This window comes from Osmerus mordax, chromosome 23, assembly GCF_038355195.1.
Source record: "Osmerus mordax isolate fOsmMor3 chromosome 23, fOsmMor3.pri, whole genome shotgun sequence".
Lineage (NCBI taxonomy): Eukaryota > Metazoa > Chordata > Actinopteri > Osmeriformes > Osmeridae > Osmerus > Osmerus mordax.
This window is the reverse complement of record NC_090072.1, coordinates 3,066,149-3,087,664: the sequence shown is the minus strand read 5'-3', so window position 1 is coordinate 3,087,664 and position 21,516 is coordinate 3,066,149. Positions and strand designations below refer to the sequence as shown.

Genomic DNA, 21,516 nt, shown 5'->3' with positions numbered 1-21,516 from the left:
ACCCTAATCCTCCATCTTTTTCTCAGTAGTGTGCACCTGAAACCCTTCCTATCAATTGATTTGAGATCAGCTAAGCATTCTGGAGAAAAGTGGGCAGGGAGAATGGTGGTGTGACGAGTGTTCTAGAACCCCCTCAGGATTCTGCCTCCTTCCCACACAACCCACCGGAAACAACCAAATACAGAACATTATACATGCTTAACGGTGTGCCTCTCAAATAATCCTCTCCCCCCCCCCCCCTACACAACACGCGTATAATGTCTATAATCGTCACAAGGGAAAGACAAATGTTCCTAGTTTCAAATTCAAGCATTTTGTCAACAGTGTAACGACATGTCACTGAAACCTTGGTGAGGAGGGGGGACCACGCTATATTAAACACACGAAACCTCCAAGGCTGAAATTTACATGATTCGTAAAACTTCAAAAGCAAGAAAAAGAAAAAAAGAACTCCTTCATATGATCCTACAAAGACGACGGTCGGTAGAAAAAGAAATGAGGAACGTCACAGCCTGAAGGAGTGGAGACACTAAACTGAATTCTAGCACATATTTCAGGAGGGCTATTTGGGACCCGCTTTATTACAGGGGACTTGGAACTGTGTGACCACAGAGCTTAAACGGGGAGTTTCTCATTCCAAACCTCAGGGAGTGGCACAAGCTAGGTGCCAGCTAGCTACCCATCCAAACCAACCTGTCTTTTCACTGGTATAAAAAAAACAAGGGGGGGGGGGGGGGGGGAGGAGGAGAGAAAGAGCACAAGGCCATACGAGTAAGGCAGAGCGCTCTAGATAGATGTAAAGGAGAGAAAGAAAGAGCGAAAGAGGAAAAAGTGGAGTCGGACAGACAGTTGGTATGTATACTTTGCTAAAAACACTTCAAATCAATCTAGATGTGAGACCAACACAGTATAATGTACAAGGGGGGGGGGGGGGGGGGGGGCGACGGTGCAGGGTGGGGCAGAGACAGCAGGAGAGGGGAAAGATGTTCTGCTTTCTAAGGGGTCAACCTAAAGCAGTGAGGGAGACAGACGGCTAAGTGAGGCAGGGCATACTTTGGAGAAAAGGGAACCCTCTCAAGGTGGAGGACGGGGCAAATTAATCCCTCCTTTCTGCCGTGTTTGATTGTTTGTGTTCTCTGTGTCCTCCCCATCCTCCCCTCTCTGTCTCTCTATCCCTCCTCCTACTCTCTCCATCCCTCCCTCCCCTCGTCAGACCAGCGCACCTCAGCGGCGTCTGTCACGGGGGTTGCTACGACTACGGGAACGCCGTCCGGCAACTACGCCCCCGGAGGGGGCGCGGGGTCTGTACCCCTCCCTCCTCTTATCCCCCCCCTCTCTGTCCCTGGCCCGCTCCCTCCCCTTGTCTCTCTCCCTCTCCCTGTCTCGATCCTTGTCTCCCTCCACTCCTCTGCCCGCTCCTCCTCCTCCGGCTCCTCCTGCTCCTCCAGCAGCAGCAGCTGCCCCACCCTCCTTCTCTCTGTTTTTGACCCTCTCCTTCCGCTCCTCCTCGCGTTTCTTCTCCTCCTCCTCCTGCAGTTCTTTTCGTCGCCTCTCTCTCTCCTTCTGCCTCTCGGCGCGGTCCAGAACCCTCTGAGCCGCCTGGGGAAACAGACACATCAGAGATGATGAGGATGCTCTGTGTGTGTGTGTGTGTGTGTGTGTGTGTGTGTGTGTGTGTGAGAGAGAGAGAGACTAACCTGCTCCTCTGAGAGGGGAAGCCAGTATATACATGGAGCTGCTTTGGTCTTCTGGAACAGGTCGTCAAGCAGTTTGACTGGAGGCTCGTCTCCTTTCTCCGCTAAAATCAAAAAACAAGTCTGTCAGTTATTGAGAAAAACAACAAGCTTGCTATTGTCCCTGCAGGAAGTTGGTCAGTCGTCTGAGTACATCACCTCGGGGAAACAGTGACTCCGTCTTTCCCTCACCCTTTTTGTCCGTTTTCTTCTCCTTGCTCTTCCCCCTCTCCTTCCTCCTCCTCTCCCGGGAGGGCGAGCGCCTCCCCTCCTCCCCCGGCCTCCCGAAGTCTCGGATCTTGTCCCGGTCCCACTCCCTCTCGGCCCGGGTCCTCTCCCGACGCTCCATCTCCCTCTCTCGCTCCGCCCACTGGTCCCGCACCCCTCCCAGCCCGCCGCGCTCGGGCATCAGGGGGGGCAGGGCGGCCGGCCGGCCGTGAGGACCCCCCGGGTGGGGCTCCTCTCCGGCCCGCTCCACGACCAGGAGACCCCGGTGGAAGTCCAGCTGGAGGATGGAGAGGAAAGAGAAGGTTATTATGTTCTGTGTGTGTGTTTGTGATCTGTACGACATGTTGAGTGTGTGTGATCTGTACTACATGTTGTGTTTGTGTGTGTATTCTGTACTACATGTTGTGTTTGTGTGTGTGTATTCTGTACTACATGTTGTGTTTGTGTGTGTATTCTGTACTACATGTTGTTTTACAGCGGTGGTTGGCTCAGTGCTGGCATGGTGGGTGTGAGCTCACCTCTTCCTGTTCACAGAAGTCCACGCTGAGGACTTTAGGGTTGCTCTGGGGCCACTTCACCCCATGGAGGGCTGCCCTGGTGGCCACCGCCTCCTCTGTAGTGGCATACTGAGGGAGGGAGGGAGAGAGACAGGTAGAGAAAAGGAAAGGGAGAAGTAGAGAGAGAGTATGACGGAGTGAAAAGGGAAAGAGAGTCAACATGCTTCTCTTATATTCAAGACTGACATTTACATACAGCAGACAACAGTGTGGAAATATATTTTGGGAAAATATTGTTTCCACCTTTCAAAACATTTTTGGTAAAAAATATTTTTCAACGGAAACTTTGTATTAATGTTATACTTCCATCGTCTTTGCTGTATTCATCGTGGAGTTATATTATTATGTATGACCACGGGGTAAGTAAGGTGGGTGGGTGCTACTCACAGTGACATAGCAGTGGGACTTGATCTTGTCGATCCAGAAGCCCTCCTCCACCAGGGACCCGCTGCGGTTCAGCAGCTCCTTAAGCTGGCCCAGGGTGAAAGGTCGCACCTGGAGAAGAAAGGAGGACAGGGGGTCACCTCAGAGATGGGACTCAAGATTTACAGAAGTGGAACCAAACCAAATACAGACACTCAAATCTCTCAAGTGGAGCTTGACTGGAACTGAGGTTTTCATGGCATGTTGGCATTTCATGTTTGGCGGGAGAGACTGGGAGGATGTTGGGGAACACGGGGGAGAAAGGAGGCCAAGCTGAGATCCTTCATCGCTTTCCTTCTCGCATACCCACGCAAAATGAAAAACCAAACTAGAACAGCTTAATTGGCCCCAGAGGGACTTGACTCAGCATTAAGAACTCGGGATTTACAGACCTGATGCAGAAACACACACAGACTCCAGCCATCTGCTCTAGCATGACTCACTCCCATGACGGCAGGAGAGAGGGAGGGTTTGGATCACGTCAGGTTGTCCTTCTCCATGCTTACCAGGTTGGAAACGTGGACGATCTTGGAGACTTTGCCGCGAGGCGGAGAGGGCTGCTTGGCCAAGCGGACGGGGTCGTCGATGGTGATGGACACGCCGGACTTCTGCTGGCTGATGGAGCGACGCACCAGGGTGTCGCTGGGGGTGACTGAGGGAGGGAGGAGAGAGAGATTGGGGAGAGGGGTAAGGTTCAAGAGATTGTGAACGATGTTTTTACATTTTTCTTATCAATGTCAGGTGAAACTCCACCTACATACAGGCCCCGCAAGCAAGCTGGGAATCTAAATCAAGCGTGAGGGTCACCTTTCTGGGCGTCCGTGTCCTGTGTGGAGGGCTCGGTTTTCAAGGCGTCCTCTGAAGCGCTGCTCTTCCTCCTGTCCTTGCGTGTCCTTCCTCTCTCCTGGTCCCGTTTCTCCTCCTCTTCCTCATCCCTCTGGTCTCTCTGCCCGTTCTTCTGGCCCTCGCCAGGGACCACCTGCGAGGAGAGAGAGAGGCCGGAGGGCGTGAGACACAACGCCACACGATAAACCACTGGACTACTTCCGCAGAAGGTTCAAATCACCTTCAGAAAGACAAACTGATCATGTAGATCAGTGCTTCTTAACCCTGTCCTCATGGAACCCCTGTCCTGCATGTTTTAGATGTTTCTTGGCTCCAACACACCTGATTCAAATGCATGTTCGTTACCAGGCTTCTACAGAGCTAGATAACGACCCATTTATTTGAATCAGGTGTGTTGGAGCAGGGAAACATCTCAAACATGCAGGACAGGGGTTCCCTGAGGACCAGGGTTAAGAACCACTGATGTAGATTCTACACATGATTACCCCTTCTGTCAGAGAAGCCAGAGACAAAAGAGGAAGTGTACCTGAGTGACTGTGCGTCTGATCTGCAGGCCCTTGTCCAGGCCCTGGTCCTCCCTGTTCTCCCTGGAGGGGGTGTCCTCCTCACCCCTCTCTTCCTCCTCCTCCTCCCCAGACAGGTGCAGCTCTTCTGGGTGCAGCTCAACCACTGCCTCCTGGCTGGCCTTTATGTCTGGGATCAGAGACTTGAGAAGAGGAGCAGGTGGGAGAGAGTGGAAGGGGTGAGGGAGGTTTAAAAAAGGAGAAGATTTCAGAGTGTTCAGAGACTCTAATAGTTTGCTTGAGTGTGTGGGATTAGGTTGGCTTGTGTTTGTGTGTGTGTGTGTTAGAGCAGTGGTTTTCAACCCTGGTCCTCAGGGTGAAATGAATGGGTCATTATTTAGCTCTGCAGAAGCCTGGTAACGACCCATTCATTTGAATCAGGTGTGTTGAAGCAGGGTAAAAATCTAAAACATGCAGGACAGGGGTTCCCTGAGGACCAGGGTTGAAAACCACTGTGTTAGAGAGTGTGTGTGCTCTACCTTCAGTGAGTCGGTGGTGATGCTAATGGACGGCTTCTTGGCAGTGACGGCTGTGCTGGAGCCCCACCTCCTCTTCCTCCCGCCCAGCCCTCCTGACTCCGCCTCCCCTGCACCGGCCTCGCCGCCAACTGGAGAAGTCTTGCTGCCTGCTGGGAGGAGACGAGGCGTGTAATTGGATGAGGGGCGAGCTATGCTAGCTAGCTAGCCAGCATACTCACTGGACAGTGGATGGCTATGCTAACTCACCGTATTGTGGGTGGCTATGCTAATTACATGGTAACTCACTGTGGCTGATATGCTGAATTTCTGTGAGAGAGACTTCTCTCCTACTTAGATCAAGAGGACATGCTGTGGAGCCCACTCTAGTCCACATATAGATCAGGGCCTCACTTGTTCAGACTAACATTTACATTTAGCAGACGCTCTTATCCAGAGCGATTTACAGTAAGTACAGCGACATTCCCCCCGAGGCAAGTAGGGTGAAGTGCCTTGCCCAAGGACACAATGTAATTTGGCACGGACGGGAATCGAACCGGGAAGCTTCTGATTAATAGCCCGATTCCCTAACCGCTCATCCATCTGACTCCCCTAACAGGAGGCAGTGAGACACTACGTAGGGAAAGGCTTCAATGTGTTACGATACGGTCAGGTAGAATCTTTCAAGAATTCAAAAATGCTGACCACAGGCAGTGCCCTGTAAAGAAACATTCTGTGGGAACTATATTTGAACTTGTCTATTCATTATATGTAAGGATATTTATAACCCATGGCCTCACTCATCTGACCACTCTCTGCCTCGACCGGTTACATGATCCTGCGCCGTCCTATTAAACCAAGTCAACTTTTTAAATCGTTGTGCATCTTTCCGGACACCGATTGCCATCATCCTAACAGTGGCTATGCTAGCTTGCTAACACGTATACTCACTGGTCTGGAGACGGGTATACTCACTGGTCAGGGAGATCTTGCGGGCTGCAAAAGCCTTAGGAGTAGAGCTCTGGAAAAATAGAGAGGACATAGAGATACCCCAGGGGTGTGGGGAGATGTGAGACTGTGAGACAGACACACACACAGCAGGCAAACAGAGAAGAGAAAGGGGGTGGGGGGGGGGGGGGGGGAGACAGAGAGAGAGAAAGAGCCAGGACAGGCTCCTATTGAGCCACATTAAAAAGGAAAGGGAGGGAGGAGAAAGGGGGGGGCTTGGGTCAATACGGAGAGAGGGACTCCAGACTCTCTCCTCCACCTCTGTTTCAAAGACGTGGAATCGGTAAATCATTAGCGGACTTCTACTGCTGTGACAGAAGAGGCTGCAAAACTCTGAGGGTCGAGGGGAGGGTTCACTATGTGCATTAAGCAGTCAGGAGAAAATGGCTAGGAGAGACTGGACTCACCCAATGCGAGGGATCGATGTGTTTTATGATCTCTGTGAGGTTAATGACCAGCAGAAGTCTGGGGGGGGGATGAGGAAACTGGATACCCTTGGGCAGCTCGTTAGGAAAAGTACAACCAAAGTGCCTTTCCTGTGTGTGTGTGTGTGTGTGTGTGTGTGTGTGTGTGTGTGTGTGTGTGTGTGTGTGTGGGAGTGGATACAGCATAGGTGTGTGTGTGTGTGTCTGGGACTACACAGTCATAAATTCAGGGAAGTGTACATCTCTTTTAAGTATTGCGTATTCATACAAGATTTGTGACTTAGGTTCCAGGGAGTAGACTTAAGGTTAGTCTGCAGTGACCATGTCCTACGCTGACAAGTAGCTGTCATTGCAACAGAGGTGGAAGGTGATTGGTGGAGAACTGCTCTCTGTTAGACCACGGAAACCAGGACAGGATTCTGTTCATACTGCAGTTTAAAATTCACCAGGTTTGAGACTTAACAACATTGGCTTGCTCTGCTAATGCAGAAGCAACGTTGGCTTTGGCATTGCCATGGTGACATTTGAATATCAAATAGATCAAATTAAACTGCAGTAATCCTGATAGTTTAAAGATCTCTAGAGTAACCAAGATAAACATAAAATAGATTCCTTCAGTATCCAAGTAACGACCTAAAGCTCTGAGAAAATACAATAGCTGACATTCTTTTTACAGTTACTCCAAAAAATAAATACAGCTCAATTAGAGAGAAAAATGACAAGTCATTTCCTGGTACCATTGACACCTGATTCCTCACTGGCTTGGCTATGGCCCAACCGCACGGCAGTGTGCACTGTATCTAGGCAACAAGGGTCCAATCAGAGTAGGCAGAGGAGTGAGGGCGGGACTCGGTTTGAGTGTGCAGACTGTTTTCCTGAAGGGGGCGGGGACAGGACAGTTTGACGGACAGTTTCATTTGCTGCGTTGTCTCGGCAAATCAAACGCATCTTCGGTTGTAATTTCAGTTAGGAAGGAATCGGAAAGTCCCAAAAACGAATCAGATTCCTTTGTGTCCATGGCAAATTTAGACTTCCGAAAGTCTCTGAACAGTCCAAATGAATAGTCCATTCAAATCCGTAATCCGTTGAGGCCACAGCGTGCAGAGTGGCTCAGGATGCTTCTCTGGAGCTGACAGAAACCCAGACGGGGAAGTTCCCTCGGTGGATGTGAACATCTCCATCAGAAAAACTGCATCATGGGCTGAAAGTTCATGCAGGTGAACACACAGCCAGTGGTGTATAAAGTAACCTGCAACTGCATCCATATTGAGTCTTCTGTATTTTGTTGTGGGGTGAACAGCTGCCAAGTCGAGTCAGAGTTCACCCATTAAAAAAAAACGACAAAAAAGAAAAAACAAGATGGTCCCAAGCGTATAGCACACATGAGACCGGCACAGCCTGCAGCATGGTCCTTAAATCACCGTGGTTGGAACGAATGTCTCGGATGTGGTTTGACCAGCCAATCATGCTAGATAATGACAACTAGCCTTGACAGTCCAGCCAATTATATGACAACAGCTGTGCAGGGCTGTTAAAATCCTCCAGGATACGGCACAGATGGGTCCCATTAAGCAAGTCCACAGAACCTCATAGTTAATATCAGTATAGTCCTGGAACAGTGCATTGCGGTTGCAGGTCCAAATTGTGATCGCAAAACCAAAGTCCTTTTTCCAATATTCCAGAGTATCAACATTCAACAGGGATTGGAACTTCCCCAGTATAGATCCAGTGTTTTAAACGGGAGTCCTTCAACATACAACGTTGGGCACCTTTACGGGCCTGCTCAACACAGGGAAACGGATCTCAGTGCACCAATACACACCAGGCAGCAACATCTGCCTGGTAGTACTGCTCTCCTCCAGTAGAGGGCGAGCTGGCATGGAGGGGGTGGACACAGGGAACAGGACGTCAGGAATCCTCTCTCTCATAGGATAGGTCCACCGGAAGACAGACAGCTTGCAGACGAGCGAGGGAGAGCTTGTTCTTCACTTGCTTTTTCTCTCTCTCTCTCTCTCTTTCTTTCTGTGGCAGAGGGGCTGGTAGCTTTAGCTGGAGCTTCTCCCTTCTCCACAAAATGGCAGCTGGCAAGCTGGACAGGAGGAGGGCAGCAGACAGACAGCAGCTCTTCTGCCTCTGTCCCTCTCTTTGCCGACGCCGGTCAGGCAGCGTCTTTCTTACACACACACCACCCCTCGTCGAGGCGGTTACCACGGCAACGTGGCACCCCCCCTCCTCCGTCTCCCCCCCGGCTCTGGTCTGGATCTGTGCGTTCCAGTGTTCCAGGCTGGCTCTGGGCCGGAGAAGGCTCAAACAGAGAGCCAGAGGGATGTGTGCAGGGTGGGGAGGGAGGGGGCTGGGCTTGGGGGGTGAGTGGGTGGTGGGGGGGGGGGTCAGCATGGGCCTCGCAGGCTCAGGCCAGCTCTCGGGCTCTCTGGCTGGGGCTTAGCTCAGTGCGGAGGTGGGCGCAGACTCTGGGCCTAGTTCAGGTACCGCCGAGGCGCTTGGGCATAGCGGGGCAGGAGGAGGAGGAGTGGTGGAGGTGATGTTGGTAGTAGTACGCAGGTACCATTAGGGGCAATGGAAGAGGAATGGGCACCTTCATAACAAAGCAATCAATGGGGTTTTAAACAGCAGTCATTCCATACAAAAAGAGATAGAGAGAGAATAACGAGCATGTATAGTGTAAGAGAGAAGATCAGGTACGGGGAGAGATTCAGGACAGAGAGAGATAAGGAATGAGTGGGGAGAGAAAAAGAGGGAGGAAGAGAAAAAAAAGAGTCCTGATGTATCTCTCCCCACACACAGTCAGTGGCTATTACTCATGCAAACCCTGGGGTCAATGACAAGCACACACACACACACCCACACACACACACACACACACACACACACCCACACAAGCACACGGTGCTGGGCAATTTCATTAGGGCTTCGAAAATGCGAACTGCATTAATATCTCATCACATGTAAAAGAGAAAAGTAGTATGAAGTGCATCAGAAAACTGAGTTCTGTTTAAATTCTGTTCAGGAATACGCTCATTTTAAAATACCAAGCCAGCTACTATGGTTTAATGTTGGCTGTAAATGATTTATGTAATATGAAATGACTGCAGTAACACAAGCAGCTATAGATATCAACTAGAACTTGTGTAAAAATGGAACCCAGGCTATGACAGCAAGGTAGGGTGGAGAATTAGCTTGCAACATTAGGTGAGAAGGCATGAGGCAATCCTATAAGTAAGACATTCATCCCACCACACACACACACACACACACACACACACACACACACACATCAGAGTGAGGAGCATGCAACCTGTCTGGGGTTCATGTCTAATTTCACGCAGCGTTTACTGCCCCCCACCTGCAATACGGTCACTATGGTAACAATCTATCTACGGACAGGAGAAGGTGGTGAGCAGAACACTAGCCTACGTGTGAGAGAAAGATCTAGAAACAAAGTTAGCTGTATCATACTCAGTCAAGAGGACAGAGAGGTTAGTGAAGGCTCAGCCCTATTGTATACATTGTAATGTCTGTAACGAACCAGCCAATCCCAAAATCAAACCACTCCCCCCCAACCTGAGACCTATGCCAACTGTGAAGATCTTACTGGATGGATGTTTTATCCCCTCCCCCTCCTCCCCTCGTAAGCCTATCAGAGAGAAGGAATTGTATTTATTTTTTACTTCCTAGATGTACCACATATTCCATGTGCAGAGGTTGCAGTCAGGGAGCGGTTGATTCAGGGACTGACCCCCACCCGTCTCCAGCAGCACCACCCACTTCCCTGGTTAGCCCCCCACGTGCTTCTGGGTGTAGAGGAGCCAGGGCACTCCCTCTCAGCGGTCTTACCTCCTCCAGACGGCCCTCACTGCGGTCGGGGTCGGCCTCCTGGACGGCCTGGGCTGGGGAGCTCTCAGAGTCCTGGTCCACCTCCATCACCGAAGGGCCACTGGGCTGAGACTTCACCTCCCTGGAGGAGAAAGGGAGGGGAGGGGAGGAGAGGAGAGGAGAGAGAGAGAGGGAGGGAGAGAACGGAAGCGGAGAGAGCGAGAGACACAGAGACCGATATTAGCACGAGTACGAAAACACCACGATACGGAAGTTCCTCCACCAAACTGAAGAGGATTCTGAAAGTGAAGAAGCTAGTCACAACCCAACGCTAGCCAATGACACACACAGGTCACTCATGGGGAGGGAATGTAAAGACAGAAGTGATTGTGCCACTCATCAGAAGCAGAGATGAGGGTCATCCAAACTGTCCGAGAGACGGGAAGCAGGAGAGAGAGGAGGCGGAGAGAGAGAGCACAAGGATGGCTGAGGCCTGTGATCTGGGTCAGTCCAACTATAAATAACTCACCAACCAAGCGACACCCTGCTCCAGGGTCACAAATACTCCTTAAACAAACTATTGGATGTTGACACACAAAAACACATGCCGAGGAAAGCACTGCTGACATTAGCAGGAACACACCAACACCACACATACACAGGGACACCTCAATTATGTTGACGGTGTGGGTGAGGAGGGAGGGATGGATGTGACAGTCAGACCTCATACTGCTGCATCACTAGCAATTTGTATACAGAGATAAACTTAGTTATTAAAATAAGATTTTGAACGTCACAAAGACATCTGGTTTGGGTCAAGTCATGTGACCCCAGCCTGGTTCTCTGATTGGATGAGTCTGAGATCCCTGTTTATAATGAGAAACCGTGCAAACACAAACTAGTCTCCTATAGGTGTGTTAGCATTAGGGGACATTCCCTGGTGTGCTGACAGAGATCTGGGGCGGGACAACTGGGGTCAGAGTTCTCCTGTGCAGCCGGTGTGTTGGGAGTTGTAGTTCCCACGGGTCCAGCCATCCCAGAGAGTGTAGTCCATGTTTTAGAGCCATGTGCTCACATAAGCCTCTTTCATACAGAGGATCCCGGAAGACACGTCATCGCAAAGGTTTTGTTTGTTTACACCGATGTAAACAAAACACTTTCCACTTGATGCTGCCCCATGAGGGGAGTTTCGATATCCTGCCCGGCGTTCCAGAATCAGAGGCGTGACGTCAGTGTCGGCATCTAGCGTGTGTCGTGCAGCCATGCCGGCTCTGCCTTTCAAACAGACGTCCATTCGGCTCTGTGACCACCTCTGCCGCCGGCTTATTGCCGGTACAACAACGACCTCTGTTCCGCGTTCATACCTTTAGTGCAGAACTGCGAGGCGGCATTGAGGAGCGACGTTCCCGGCATTAACAAGCTGCGTAAACAGGGGTTATAGTCTCAAGGACATGAACGCAGGGGGCCAATACGACTAGCATGATGAGCAGAAGCTAAGAATGACACGGAGCAATACCGAGTAGCTGACGGTAACCATGACGATGGTCATCTCCCACAAGCTAATCAACCACACAATTGTATTTTTCTGGAGTCAACCCTATTCTCTGGACCGCCTGAAAGAGAGCACAGCCAATGGAAGGCTTTTGTTGTGCCTCAGGGGGGTTGGATGACATCATGTAGTCACAGGAGTCTGGAGAGACAGAGATAGAACCTTCGCTATCTCCTTGGAGATTTGTTCCTTGAGGGAGGGGGGGGGGGGGGGCTTTTACCCTCTTTTTTCTGTGTGTGTGTGATTGGCATGTTATTCCACTAATACACACCTTCGATTCGATGCCTGTGAGGAGACAGATGTCTACAATATCACCAGAGGGACACTGGTGGAGCAGCAGCCAGTTTGAGCAGTCATTATTATTACTTTAACCAACATCCCCCCCCCCCCCCACACACACACACACACACACCACCCCCCCCCCACACACACACACACCACCCCCCCCCACACACACACCACCCCCCCCTCCCCAACACACACACACACACACCACCCCCCCTCCCCAACACACACACACCACCCCCCCTCTCCAACACACACCACCCCCCCTCCCCAACACACACACACCCACCCCCCCAACACACACACACACCACCCCCCCTCCCCAACACACACACACACACACACCACCCCACACACACACACACACCACCCCCCCTCCCCAACACACACTCCATTACAAAGACAGTTTTGCTTATGCCAGACCACCACTCTTCTGTACCTCTAATAATGAATTGTGGCATTATTAGACTCACCGGGGCTGGAGGTTAATAGTGATGAAGCCTGTTGACGGTCTCTATGGACTTTCCCCTGGGTGTGGCCCATGATGGTTTGAGTAACTAGGTGAGCAGGCCAGAACGACCCGACAAACTAGGCTAACGACAACCGGCCGAGTTTCTAGTCCAACAAGCGTGTCACAGAATATACCAGCATCACACGGACGAGGAGAGAGTGTAGTCAGATGGTGGACTTGTACCAGGAGACCGTCTTTGAGGTTTAGCGAGTCAAACAGTCGGACTATTATGTCACTCCATCAGGCCTCTTTCACACTGTCTGGTGGATGGCTAACAGATGTCAGAATTAATGATCTCCCACGACACATGCTAGCTCATTTGCTAACTGTTATCCTGGCACCATCTCCACCCCAACATGGTGAAGAACAAAACATAGATCATCCATATTGAGTTTTAAAATGGATACTCTTGCCTTTAAAAAAAAGCTTTTATTTATCACTTGAATATATATCAAGTGTGAGGGAGATTTACATAACTGCTACAGGAAACACGAGTGAATAGGGGAAGCACAGAGGCAATCTTTTGTTTAATTCATAAGATTGGGAACGCTGCATGATTCTCCCTATGACGCTATGAATTTAAGCACCTGAACATACATTTATATATATATATTGCTGCTTGCAAGGCTATCTGTGCGCGGCATAAAGACGTGGAGTGATTCCCCCGAAATTAACAAACCACCCCCTCCTAAATAAAACCGGTTCCCCCACCCCCATAAACGCAGGAACTCACATGGGGAACGCATGTTACACACCTCGTATGTGCTAAATCACTCATTTCACCGGTCCAGATTCACTGGCTACGAAGCAGTAATCTGATAGAGTGCATCAGACAGGTAGGCACGGTGACGGAGCAGTTGAGACATGAGATATTTCAACGCCGCTGTCTGTCTGCCAATGAAGGGTATCTAACCACCAGCCTAACCTCTCAGTCTCGCTATCACACTATCTTACCCGTTTTTGTTGCCTTCGGACAGCATATTGCCGGGCTGGAACCCCGACAACTATAGCTCTGTCGCGATCGATTATTCCGGTCAGGCGTGGATTGAAATCGAGGACGCCAAATCCTTTAGCGAGAGCGGGGATTGTGCACTGCGTCGGTATCAGAGTAGCAATGCACGCATGACGGCCATGATGGCTGGCGAAAGGGGAAATTAATGCGTTGCGAGAAGAGGGAGGGAGAACAAGGACCGTTTTTTTCACAGGAAAGGCCACACCGGTTGTAGGGCTGCCGCATTGAACGCCTGACAAGAAATAGTGCGGGTCTATAATTAGTAATAGAGCGAGTGACAAAGCACTTTAAGTTATGAGCGTTTACTATGGTGACTGACCGACCGTTAATTTTTAACAATTCGATAGATTGCGTTGAATTTAGTGAGTGAAACATAAAGCCAAAGTTAACTGTCTGGATATAACTTTATGACCGATTTACTAATAGATTCTAACTTGCCAATGTGCCCAAGTTAATACAGGAACATTGTGCTGTTACAAATCAATCTTAAGTGAATGCCATAATAGCTGCCTTCCAGTTACCATTAAACTGTACGAGGGGCCGTTCGACATTATTCAGAATTACAATGAATATACATGTACTTTTCCTCTCACTTGCACACATGAAACCAAACTTACACCTTCTGATTTGACTGAAATGCCTTCCGTTTGAATTGAAATCCTCTGCTACACCATACTGAAATGCTTTCATACAAATTATTTTTCCATAGTTAGTTTACTATTTGAGAGCATTTTAATTCTGAGCACTTTACCATGTGTGAAGGCTTCACACATTCAATAGTTCAAAACTGAGAGCTTTTCGCTTATGTATGTGAGCGTAATATTTCTGTTAGTGTAAGAGTGTTTCAGTTGTGAATGTAAAAGCATTTCACTTGTATGCGTGTAAGGTTTCAGTAGAGTAGCTGAATGAGTTTGGTTTCATGTGTGTATGTGGAAAGGAATAGAATATGTATCTGCAGGGTAATTCTAAATAACATCCCTAACAGCCCCTTAGAGAACTGAACCACCTGCATATTCAAATCTGAAAGTTTCAATGCTAGGAAATGACCCATTGTCCCATCACCATCCCATCATCCATTAAAAAAAAAACATGCTTAGATTTGACTGAATGTAGATCTATGCCAAATCCAATTGCAAATGCTTTTCTAAATTAACTGGGTAAGGTTAAACAGACCTTAATACAAAACTAAGTTCATAGGACACAGGACTCAAAGAAACAGGGAGTCAGGTGGCTGAGCGGTTAGGGAATCGGACTAGTAATCAGAAGGTTGCAGGTTCGATTCCCGGCCGTGCAAAATTACATTGTGTCCTTGGGCAAGGCACTTCACCCTACTTGCCTCGGGGGAATGTCCCTGTACTTGCTGTAAGTCGCTCTGGATAAGAGCGTCTGCTAAATGACTAAATGTAAACAGATTCTGCTTTCTTGTAGTATTCCACGTCAATATCACATTTATATTATTTACCTTGAAACGTGAATCCACACCAGTCAATTTCAAACAAGCCACAGCAAGTTAAAGCTGAACCACACAGTCATTCACATGCAAAAAGAAACTTTTCACCAACTCATGTCAACCGCCGATGCACAATAATAACAGGAGTAAAGTAATAGAACGTGTGGGAGATTCACACGACATGCAAAATCAACTAAGAGCAGTTTGCATTTTTGTTTTAATATGTAAAGTATTGCACAAAAGTCTCTAGACTGAAAGGGATAGACTGTGTTTCTGTGTGGGGCGTCTGGCCTACCTTGCAGGTAGTTTTTTGGACTGTCCTTTAACTTGTCCTCCTTTTCCATTCCCCTTTCCTGGGGCGGCCTGCTGAGGAAAAGGAGAGGGGGAGAAATGAGCAGGACTTTTGGCAGCGATGGGACGTTCATTTGGAATTAGTCAAAAGCTTTTGCGTTGCGAGTTAGCAGTGTGGATGAAGACACATGACCGGTACAATACATTGGTTAAAAGGTACAAACAGTAGGATGGTGCGAGGAGAAGGGAGGCAGTTTGGAAATGCGAAACGCGTTAACACAGAATGGAAGGCGTCAGCAGCAACTTTCTCAAGTTTCGAGTTTTGAAGGTGTTCTACGCATTCCAAACAGGATATAGAAGCGTGTCATAACATTAAAATTTTTGTTGGTTCCCCTCAGCACACTCTGACACCGTCAGCGTGAGAAGACGAGTTCAACTCACTTACACGCAGGTAGACACACGGTCAGCCTGGTGCATCGGTATTAGCATGGCAGAATCATCATTGGAGAAGCACGGTTTTAGGCGCAAAACACAGCTGGTGTGTGAAGCGTGGCAATAAGACGCTACGACAGCACTGTCGTAGCGAGATTGATAGACATTTCTATCAACCAATAACTGACCTTCTTTAGCCTGGTGGGGCGGGACTTGTCCTGGGAGGAGGAAGAGGAGGATCCTGATGAAGACGATCCAGAGTCAGAGTCGGAGGATGAAGAGTCGCTGGAGACAGGGGACTTCTTGCCTCTATCCTTCTTCTCCTGCCTCCCCCTCTCTGCCACTTTACCGGCTGGGGCTATAGGGGGCAACACAGGTCCCATAGGCTCCAACTGGCTCTTCACTGGAACATCCTTGAACTCCAACGGACCCCTCTTCTTGAGTTCCATATTGGGCATCTCCACATCATTTCCGTCTGGCTTCTTAGGGGACGCCTTGTCAGGTGGTGCGGCGGTGACCTCCATGTCTGCGGACTGGGGTCCTGAGACCAGCACCCCCTGGCGGAGAGGGTGTTCTGGCTTGGCGGGGGACACCATGGAACCGGTGGAGGTGTCGGAGAACATGCGGGGCCTCCTTGTGGTGCCTGGAGGGGAGGTGGGGGCCTGGGGCGTGTCCCTCTGGAAGAATGACTTCCTGGACGTCTGGGGGGACGCGGCCGACCCCCCCTGGTCTCCTGGAGGTTCCTCCGCCCCCACCTGAGATGCGGCTGCAGCAGAGAGGGTTGCGGAGGTGAAGTCTCTTCCACGTTTCCACGGCGGCAGACTGCTCTCCTTTTCTTTTCTCTCCTCCGTTTGTCCCTTCTCCCTTTCAGCCTGTCTCTGGAGCTCCGAGGCGGACCCGAGGGTGATGGTGGGGACGGCCGTGGGACGAGTCGCCGACATATCAACCGGGGCTAAAAGCTCGGGTACGGGGACAACGTGACCTGCTGAGCTGCCTGTGTGGGCGAGAGCACTTCCAGGGAACACAACCACACCTGGCCCATCTCCTACCCCGGGCAGGCTCTCTCCTGAGCCAGCCATGACAGGACCCGCCTGGCCATCCTCGCCTCTCTTCCGTCCCTCCGCGCCAAAGGCTCCCTCGGACTCCATCTTGCGGGCCAGCAGGGAGAGGGGGCCAGGCCGGCGTTGCTGTGGCGGCTCTGGGCTGCTGGAGCGGGAACTGGAGTCGGAGTCTTGCCTCTGGAGCCCTGGAGGGGGGCGAGCTGCCCCGCCTGCCATCCCGGGCCCTGCTCCCTCTGGCTCATCCATGTCGGGCGGGCTCTGCTTGGGGGTGTCAGGGAGGGGGAAGGAGAGCTCTGGGGGTGGAGACGGGGGTGGGGTGGGTTGGCGCAGCATGGGGGGTTGGTGTACCTGCTGTGGGGGGATGTGCTGCGGGGGCTGGAGCTTGCGTCTGGATCTCTCCCGGCCGGCCGTTGGGACACTGGGGGAGGGCTGCGGGGGCATGGGGGGGGCTCGTCCACCCCCACCTCTCCTCGTCCCCGCCGCCGGGCCCCACTCTTCATCCTCCTCGCTGTCGTCGTCATCATCGTCGTCATCGTCATCGCTCTCGTCGTGGGCGCGGCCGGCTGCCGCACGGGCGGACCGGCTCTGGTGCAGCACGGGGTGGGCGGAGCCTGGCTCTGAGGGGGCTATGCCTTCCTTCTCCTGGGGGCGGGGCATGGAGGGGGGCAAGCCTTGGCGCTCAGGCTGGCCCAGGACACGCACTGACAGGGAGGCCACTGCCCGGGGTGGGGAGGGGGTGGCGGGCTCTTCGTGGCCTGGGTGGAGGGGAGGGCGCTGGATACGGCCCCCAGGGGTGTCAGAGGATTCCTGGGGAACAGATCCAGAGCTGAAGTCTGGTCTGCGACCCATCATCCCTTGACCCATCATCCCCTGGCCCATCATCCCCTGGCCCATCATCCCCTGGCCCATCATTCCCTGGCCCATCATTCCCTGGCCCATCATCCCTTGCCCCATCATCCCCTGGCCCATCATCCCCTGGCCCATCATCCCCTGGCCCATCATCCCTTGACCCATCATCCCCTGCCCCATCATTCCCTGGCCCATCATCAGTGGACCTCCTGGCAGTCCACCTCCTTCTTCTTCTGCCCTGGTCAATGGAGGCTGAGAGGGCATTGGGTGGTGCTGTGAACAGAGGCACACAGACACACAAGGTTTGAGGGCGCAGTGAACAGATGTGCCTTGCAGACTGCAACACAGTCGTGTCCTCACTTGCCAGGAGATATTAAAGACCAAAGGGGGATTATTGTACGTTCATTTTTTGCCTTTTGTAATGTATTTTCTCTGTGTTTGTGTGTGTGTGTGGAGGTTACTGACCTTGTCTTGGAGATAGGACCCCCCGTCGTTGCCCCCTGTGAGGTCCATCTCTTCTGGGATGGCCGGGATTTCTATCTCAGAGAGAAAGGGAGGTCACGGGTCAAGCCGGGCGCACAATTTGCTCGTAAACAAAAAGAAGATTTGTACTCCAACAGCTTTTCTTTTCACCCAACACACCCGAACAAAACAAGCACAATTCAAGGGAGACTGCTTATTGCGGTGCTTCTTAACCCTGGTCCTCATGGAACCCCTGTCCTGCATGTTTTAGATGTTTCTTGGCTCCAACACACCTGATTCAAATGCATGTTCGTTACCAGGCTTCTACAGAGCTAGATAACGACCCATTTATTTGAATCAGGTGTGTTGGAGCAGGTAAACATCTAAAACATGCAGGACAGGGGTTCCCTGAGGACCAGGGTTAAGAACCACTGGCTCATTAATTGGTTGCTTCAGCATCACTTGAAAGAGGGTAGCTTGTGAGTCAGCCTGGCCAGTGTAAGATTAAACAGTTTCTAAAAGATTTTTGGTTCTCCTCAGCACACTCTGACACCATCAGCGTGAGAAGGGCAGTTCAACTCACTTACACGCAGGTAGACACTGTCAGCCTGGTGCATCGGTATTAGCATGGCGGAATCATCATTGGAGAAGTACGTGGGGTTTGAACCTGCAACCTTGTGATCTGCAGACCAATGCTCTATCTATTGAGCTATACCCATTGGCATTTTATTCTAGACCCATACCCACCCAGGTGTTGTTTAGGGAGTAAACTGCTATAGAGATGCGTAAGTGGTGATCTAAACCAAGATTCTGTTGTTTCGTATCAAAGCTATTGTTCCGACACTAAGTGGTCACTAAGTGGCTACTGGTCTTCAACTTCAGGCTACTCTCATACATGTCTACTAGACATGTATGAGAGTCAACGTTGATCGTGCTTTCTGGACAGAACAGACTGTTCCTGTCCGACAGTGATGACAATGTCTACTGTTCATTCCAAACTGTAATGATGCCTTTTGATCCCTCCAGATAACGAGGACATTGAGTATCTGATGTCTTTTGACCGTTCCAGTCATCTCTAACCGATGACAATGTTACATTAGGTTATTATGTGTATTAGAGGTTTCGTATACTGTATTGTATATTACTTTGTATATTTAGGAGGTTTATTATATTTTAGCTTATCATAGATGTAACTTATGTCTGAGTATCTTATGTTATGCCAGGTTGCTTTGCGTTGTCTTGTCCTAAGAATTTCAGTGCCCTGTCTGACCCTGTGTTGTTCTGTGCATCTGACAATAAAAGACTTGAACATGGGTCAGATGGCTGAGCGGTTAGGGAATCGGGCTAGTAATCTTAGCGTCTGCTAAATGACTAAAATGTAAATGAAAGCATCCGCTTAATGAATATGTTACATTTACATTTAGTCATTTAGCAGACGCTCTTATCCAGAGCGACTTACAGTGAGTACAGGGACATTCTCCCTGAGGCAAGTAGGGTGAAGTGCCTTGCCCAAGGACACAACGTCATTTTGCACGGCCGGGGAATCAAACCAACAACCTTCTGATTAATAGCCCGACTCCCTAACCGCTCAGCCACCTGACTCCCTTTCAGCAGATGTGGTTGGACGGTAGTGAAGCGTGTGCCGTAACGTAACGAGCATGTGCCGTAACGGAGCCAGCCTCACCGTCGGCCTCCGCAGCCTCCCTGGCCTCTCTCTCAAGCCTCTGCCGAAGCAGCTCCTGCTGTTTGGCCAGGTACTGTTTTATAAAGCTGTTCTGACTCATCTCCTCCCCTATCTGCACAGAGACAAGACACAACAACAACAACAGTCACACAGACGTGGAGGGAAACGACTATTAGCACAACGGCATTTGACACTTTGCTGGAGTAGTGAAAAAAGCACACAGAAGATGATGGTCTGGCACTGTGCAGTGAAGCTGGCGCATTCTTACCTGGGAGTTGGGCTGGAGTCCAATGTGAGGAGTTGATGTTCTCTGGAGGTTCTCCAACATCAGTGCCTGGTAAAACGAGAACGCGAAAGCAGAGAAAGTTAGAATTTTTACGGATTCCATGCATTCCACGTAAGAAATGGAAGTGTTCGATGGAAGGTCTATACTTCGGTGGTTCCCCTCAGCACACCCTGACACCGTCAGCGTGAGAAGACAAGTTCAACTCACTTACACGCAGGTAGACACACGGTCAGCCTGGTGCATCGGTATTAGCATGGCGGAATCATCATAGGAGCAGCACCCAAACATACACCTAACGTACATTAAAACTACCAGATCGTTTAGTCATACTCTTATTGACTCACTGGACTGGTGAACAGAATAAAATAAAGTTTCAAAACCCGTTGAGAGAAAGAAACCTTATGAACCCCAAATGTGGACACGGTGATTTCGAAAAAGAGAGCCTTGTTGTGTAACCGAAGTTGGGAGAAGAAACGCACTGATCTTCTGTCTAACAGTTGTAGCTTAAAAAAACAGGGCCCGTGCAACACAAAATAGTAGGCTAGCTAGGGCTAAACGGGTAGTAGCCATTGGTTTTAGGCAGGATACCACTCACGCAGTTGTTTATCGCTGAGAGAGATTCAACTTGTTTAGATTCCTCCATTGAGAATTTGAACAAATTAATTGCTCACACTTGGAGTTAAACGATCATGTCAACAAGTAGACTTTTAGTGATAAACCAGAATTTGTAAGAAGTTATATGGCAAGCTAAGGAAATATATTGCCAGTACCGGACAAATTAACTTTCGCAGCTAATAAATACTAACATATATTACACAGTATTGCAACATTTACTGATTAAGTCTGTGTGGAGGAGTACGAAATGTCTTCCTCGATTGTAGTTCGAGTTTATTAGCTAGCTCCAGTAATGCTGCCTGCAATTAATCTAGCTTGCTCCGTCTGTGTAATCACGGGCTGGCGCGCCACCATTACCCTGCCCCCTCCTCTCACTCACTCCAGGCGGAGCGCGGGCCCGACGACAGCAACTCAAATACAGTGAGGAAAATTATGGCTAGCATAGCAACACCGAGCTAGCCATTCAAAAAACACTACGCATGGGCCCGAGCAATGCCACCGAGAGCCATTAAGTAACGTTATGGATAACGAATTTGAAATAAAGTTCGAGGTATTTCAATTATACATTGGAAATAGCTATTTCATGTTCTCCACGAACATAAGGTGTGCAAACCTGCAAACGTTTTGTATTCCCGCTTCAGATTCACTGACACACGGCCTCTAACCCCCTCTCTCGCCTCCTGCTGAACTTGACAGGTACTCGCTATTAGCATTAAACATGCACACAACTTACCCCTTTCAGTCGCTTAATAAGTGCATTTTTCTGCCCGCTTTTTGGCAAATTTCGTTGTTCCAAAGCGAGTTTTAAATCCGCCACACGAAGCGAATGTAAAGGTTTACCATCCAGCGTAACATCTTCAAGTTCCGCCATTTTGCTTCCCTTCGCTCTTTCGCTCGAACTCCAACAGGCGTCGCAACGGCTTCTCCAACGTCACAGTTCGGTGATCTCCGGAGGGG

The 21,516-nt window shown here is 50.1% G+C and overlaps 1 protein-coding gene and 3 non-coding genes across 5 annotated transcripts; all 4 read right to left on the bottom strand.

The window, feature by feature from the left end:
• Positions 1-738: 738 nt before the first annotated feature.
• Positions 739-21,435, bottom strand: acin1b (apoptotic chromatin condensation inducer 1b). 2 transcript variants are annotated; one of them, XM_067261287.1, is made up of 18 exons: positions 21,293-21,435; positions 19,927-19,992; positions 19,659-19,770; positions 17,978-18,048; positions 17,733-17,785; positions 15,791-17,540; positions 15,175-15,245; positions 10,094-10,214; positions 5,781-5,826; positions 4,830-4,975; positions 4,314-4,493; positions 3,749-3,920; positions 3,448-3,593; positions 2,906-3,013; positions 2,480-2,587; positions 1,926-2,238; positions 1,698-1,798; positions 739-1,599 (listed from the first exon to the last, which is right to left on the bottom strand). In XM_067261287.1, exons 1-18 carry the CDS (start codon positions 21,428-21,430, stop codon positions 1,225-1,227), a joined length of 4,077 nt encoding a protein of 1,358 aa, XP_067117388.1. In that variant the 5' UTR covers positions 21,431-21,435; the 3' UTR covers positions 739-1,224. The 2 variants fall into 2 exon arrangements, with proteins under 2 accessions (XP_067117388.1, XP_067117387.1); XM_067261286.1 differs by lacking the exons at positions 17,733-17,785; positions 17,978-18,048; positions 19,659-19,770; positions 19,927-19,992; positions 21,293-21,435 and having other exon boundaries at positions 15,175-15,242; positions 15,791-17,605.
• Positions 15,578-15,678, bottom strand: LOC136932437 (small nucleolar RNA U6-53/MBII-28). Its single transcript, XR_010874726.1, has one exon. It is a non-coding gene; the product is annotated as a small nucleolar RNA U6-53/MBII-28 (small nucleolar RNA).
• LOC136932439 (small nucleolar RNA U6-53/MBII-28) lies at positions 18,506-18,622 on the bottom strand. Its single transcript, XR_010874728.1, has one exon. It is a non-coding gene; the product is annotated as a small nucleolar RNA U6-53/MBII-28 (small nucleolar RNA).
• Positions 20,118-20,218, bottom strand: LOC136932438 (small nucleolar RNA U6-53/MBII-28). Its single transcript, XR_010874727.1, has one exon. It is a non-coding gene; the product is annotated as a small nucleolar RNA U6-53/MBII-28 (small nucleolar RNA).
• Positions 21,436-21,516: the final 81 nt, after the last annotated feature.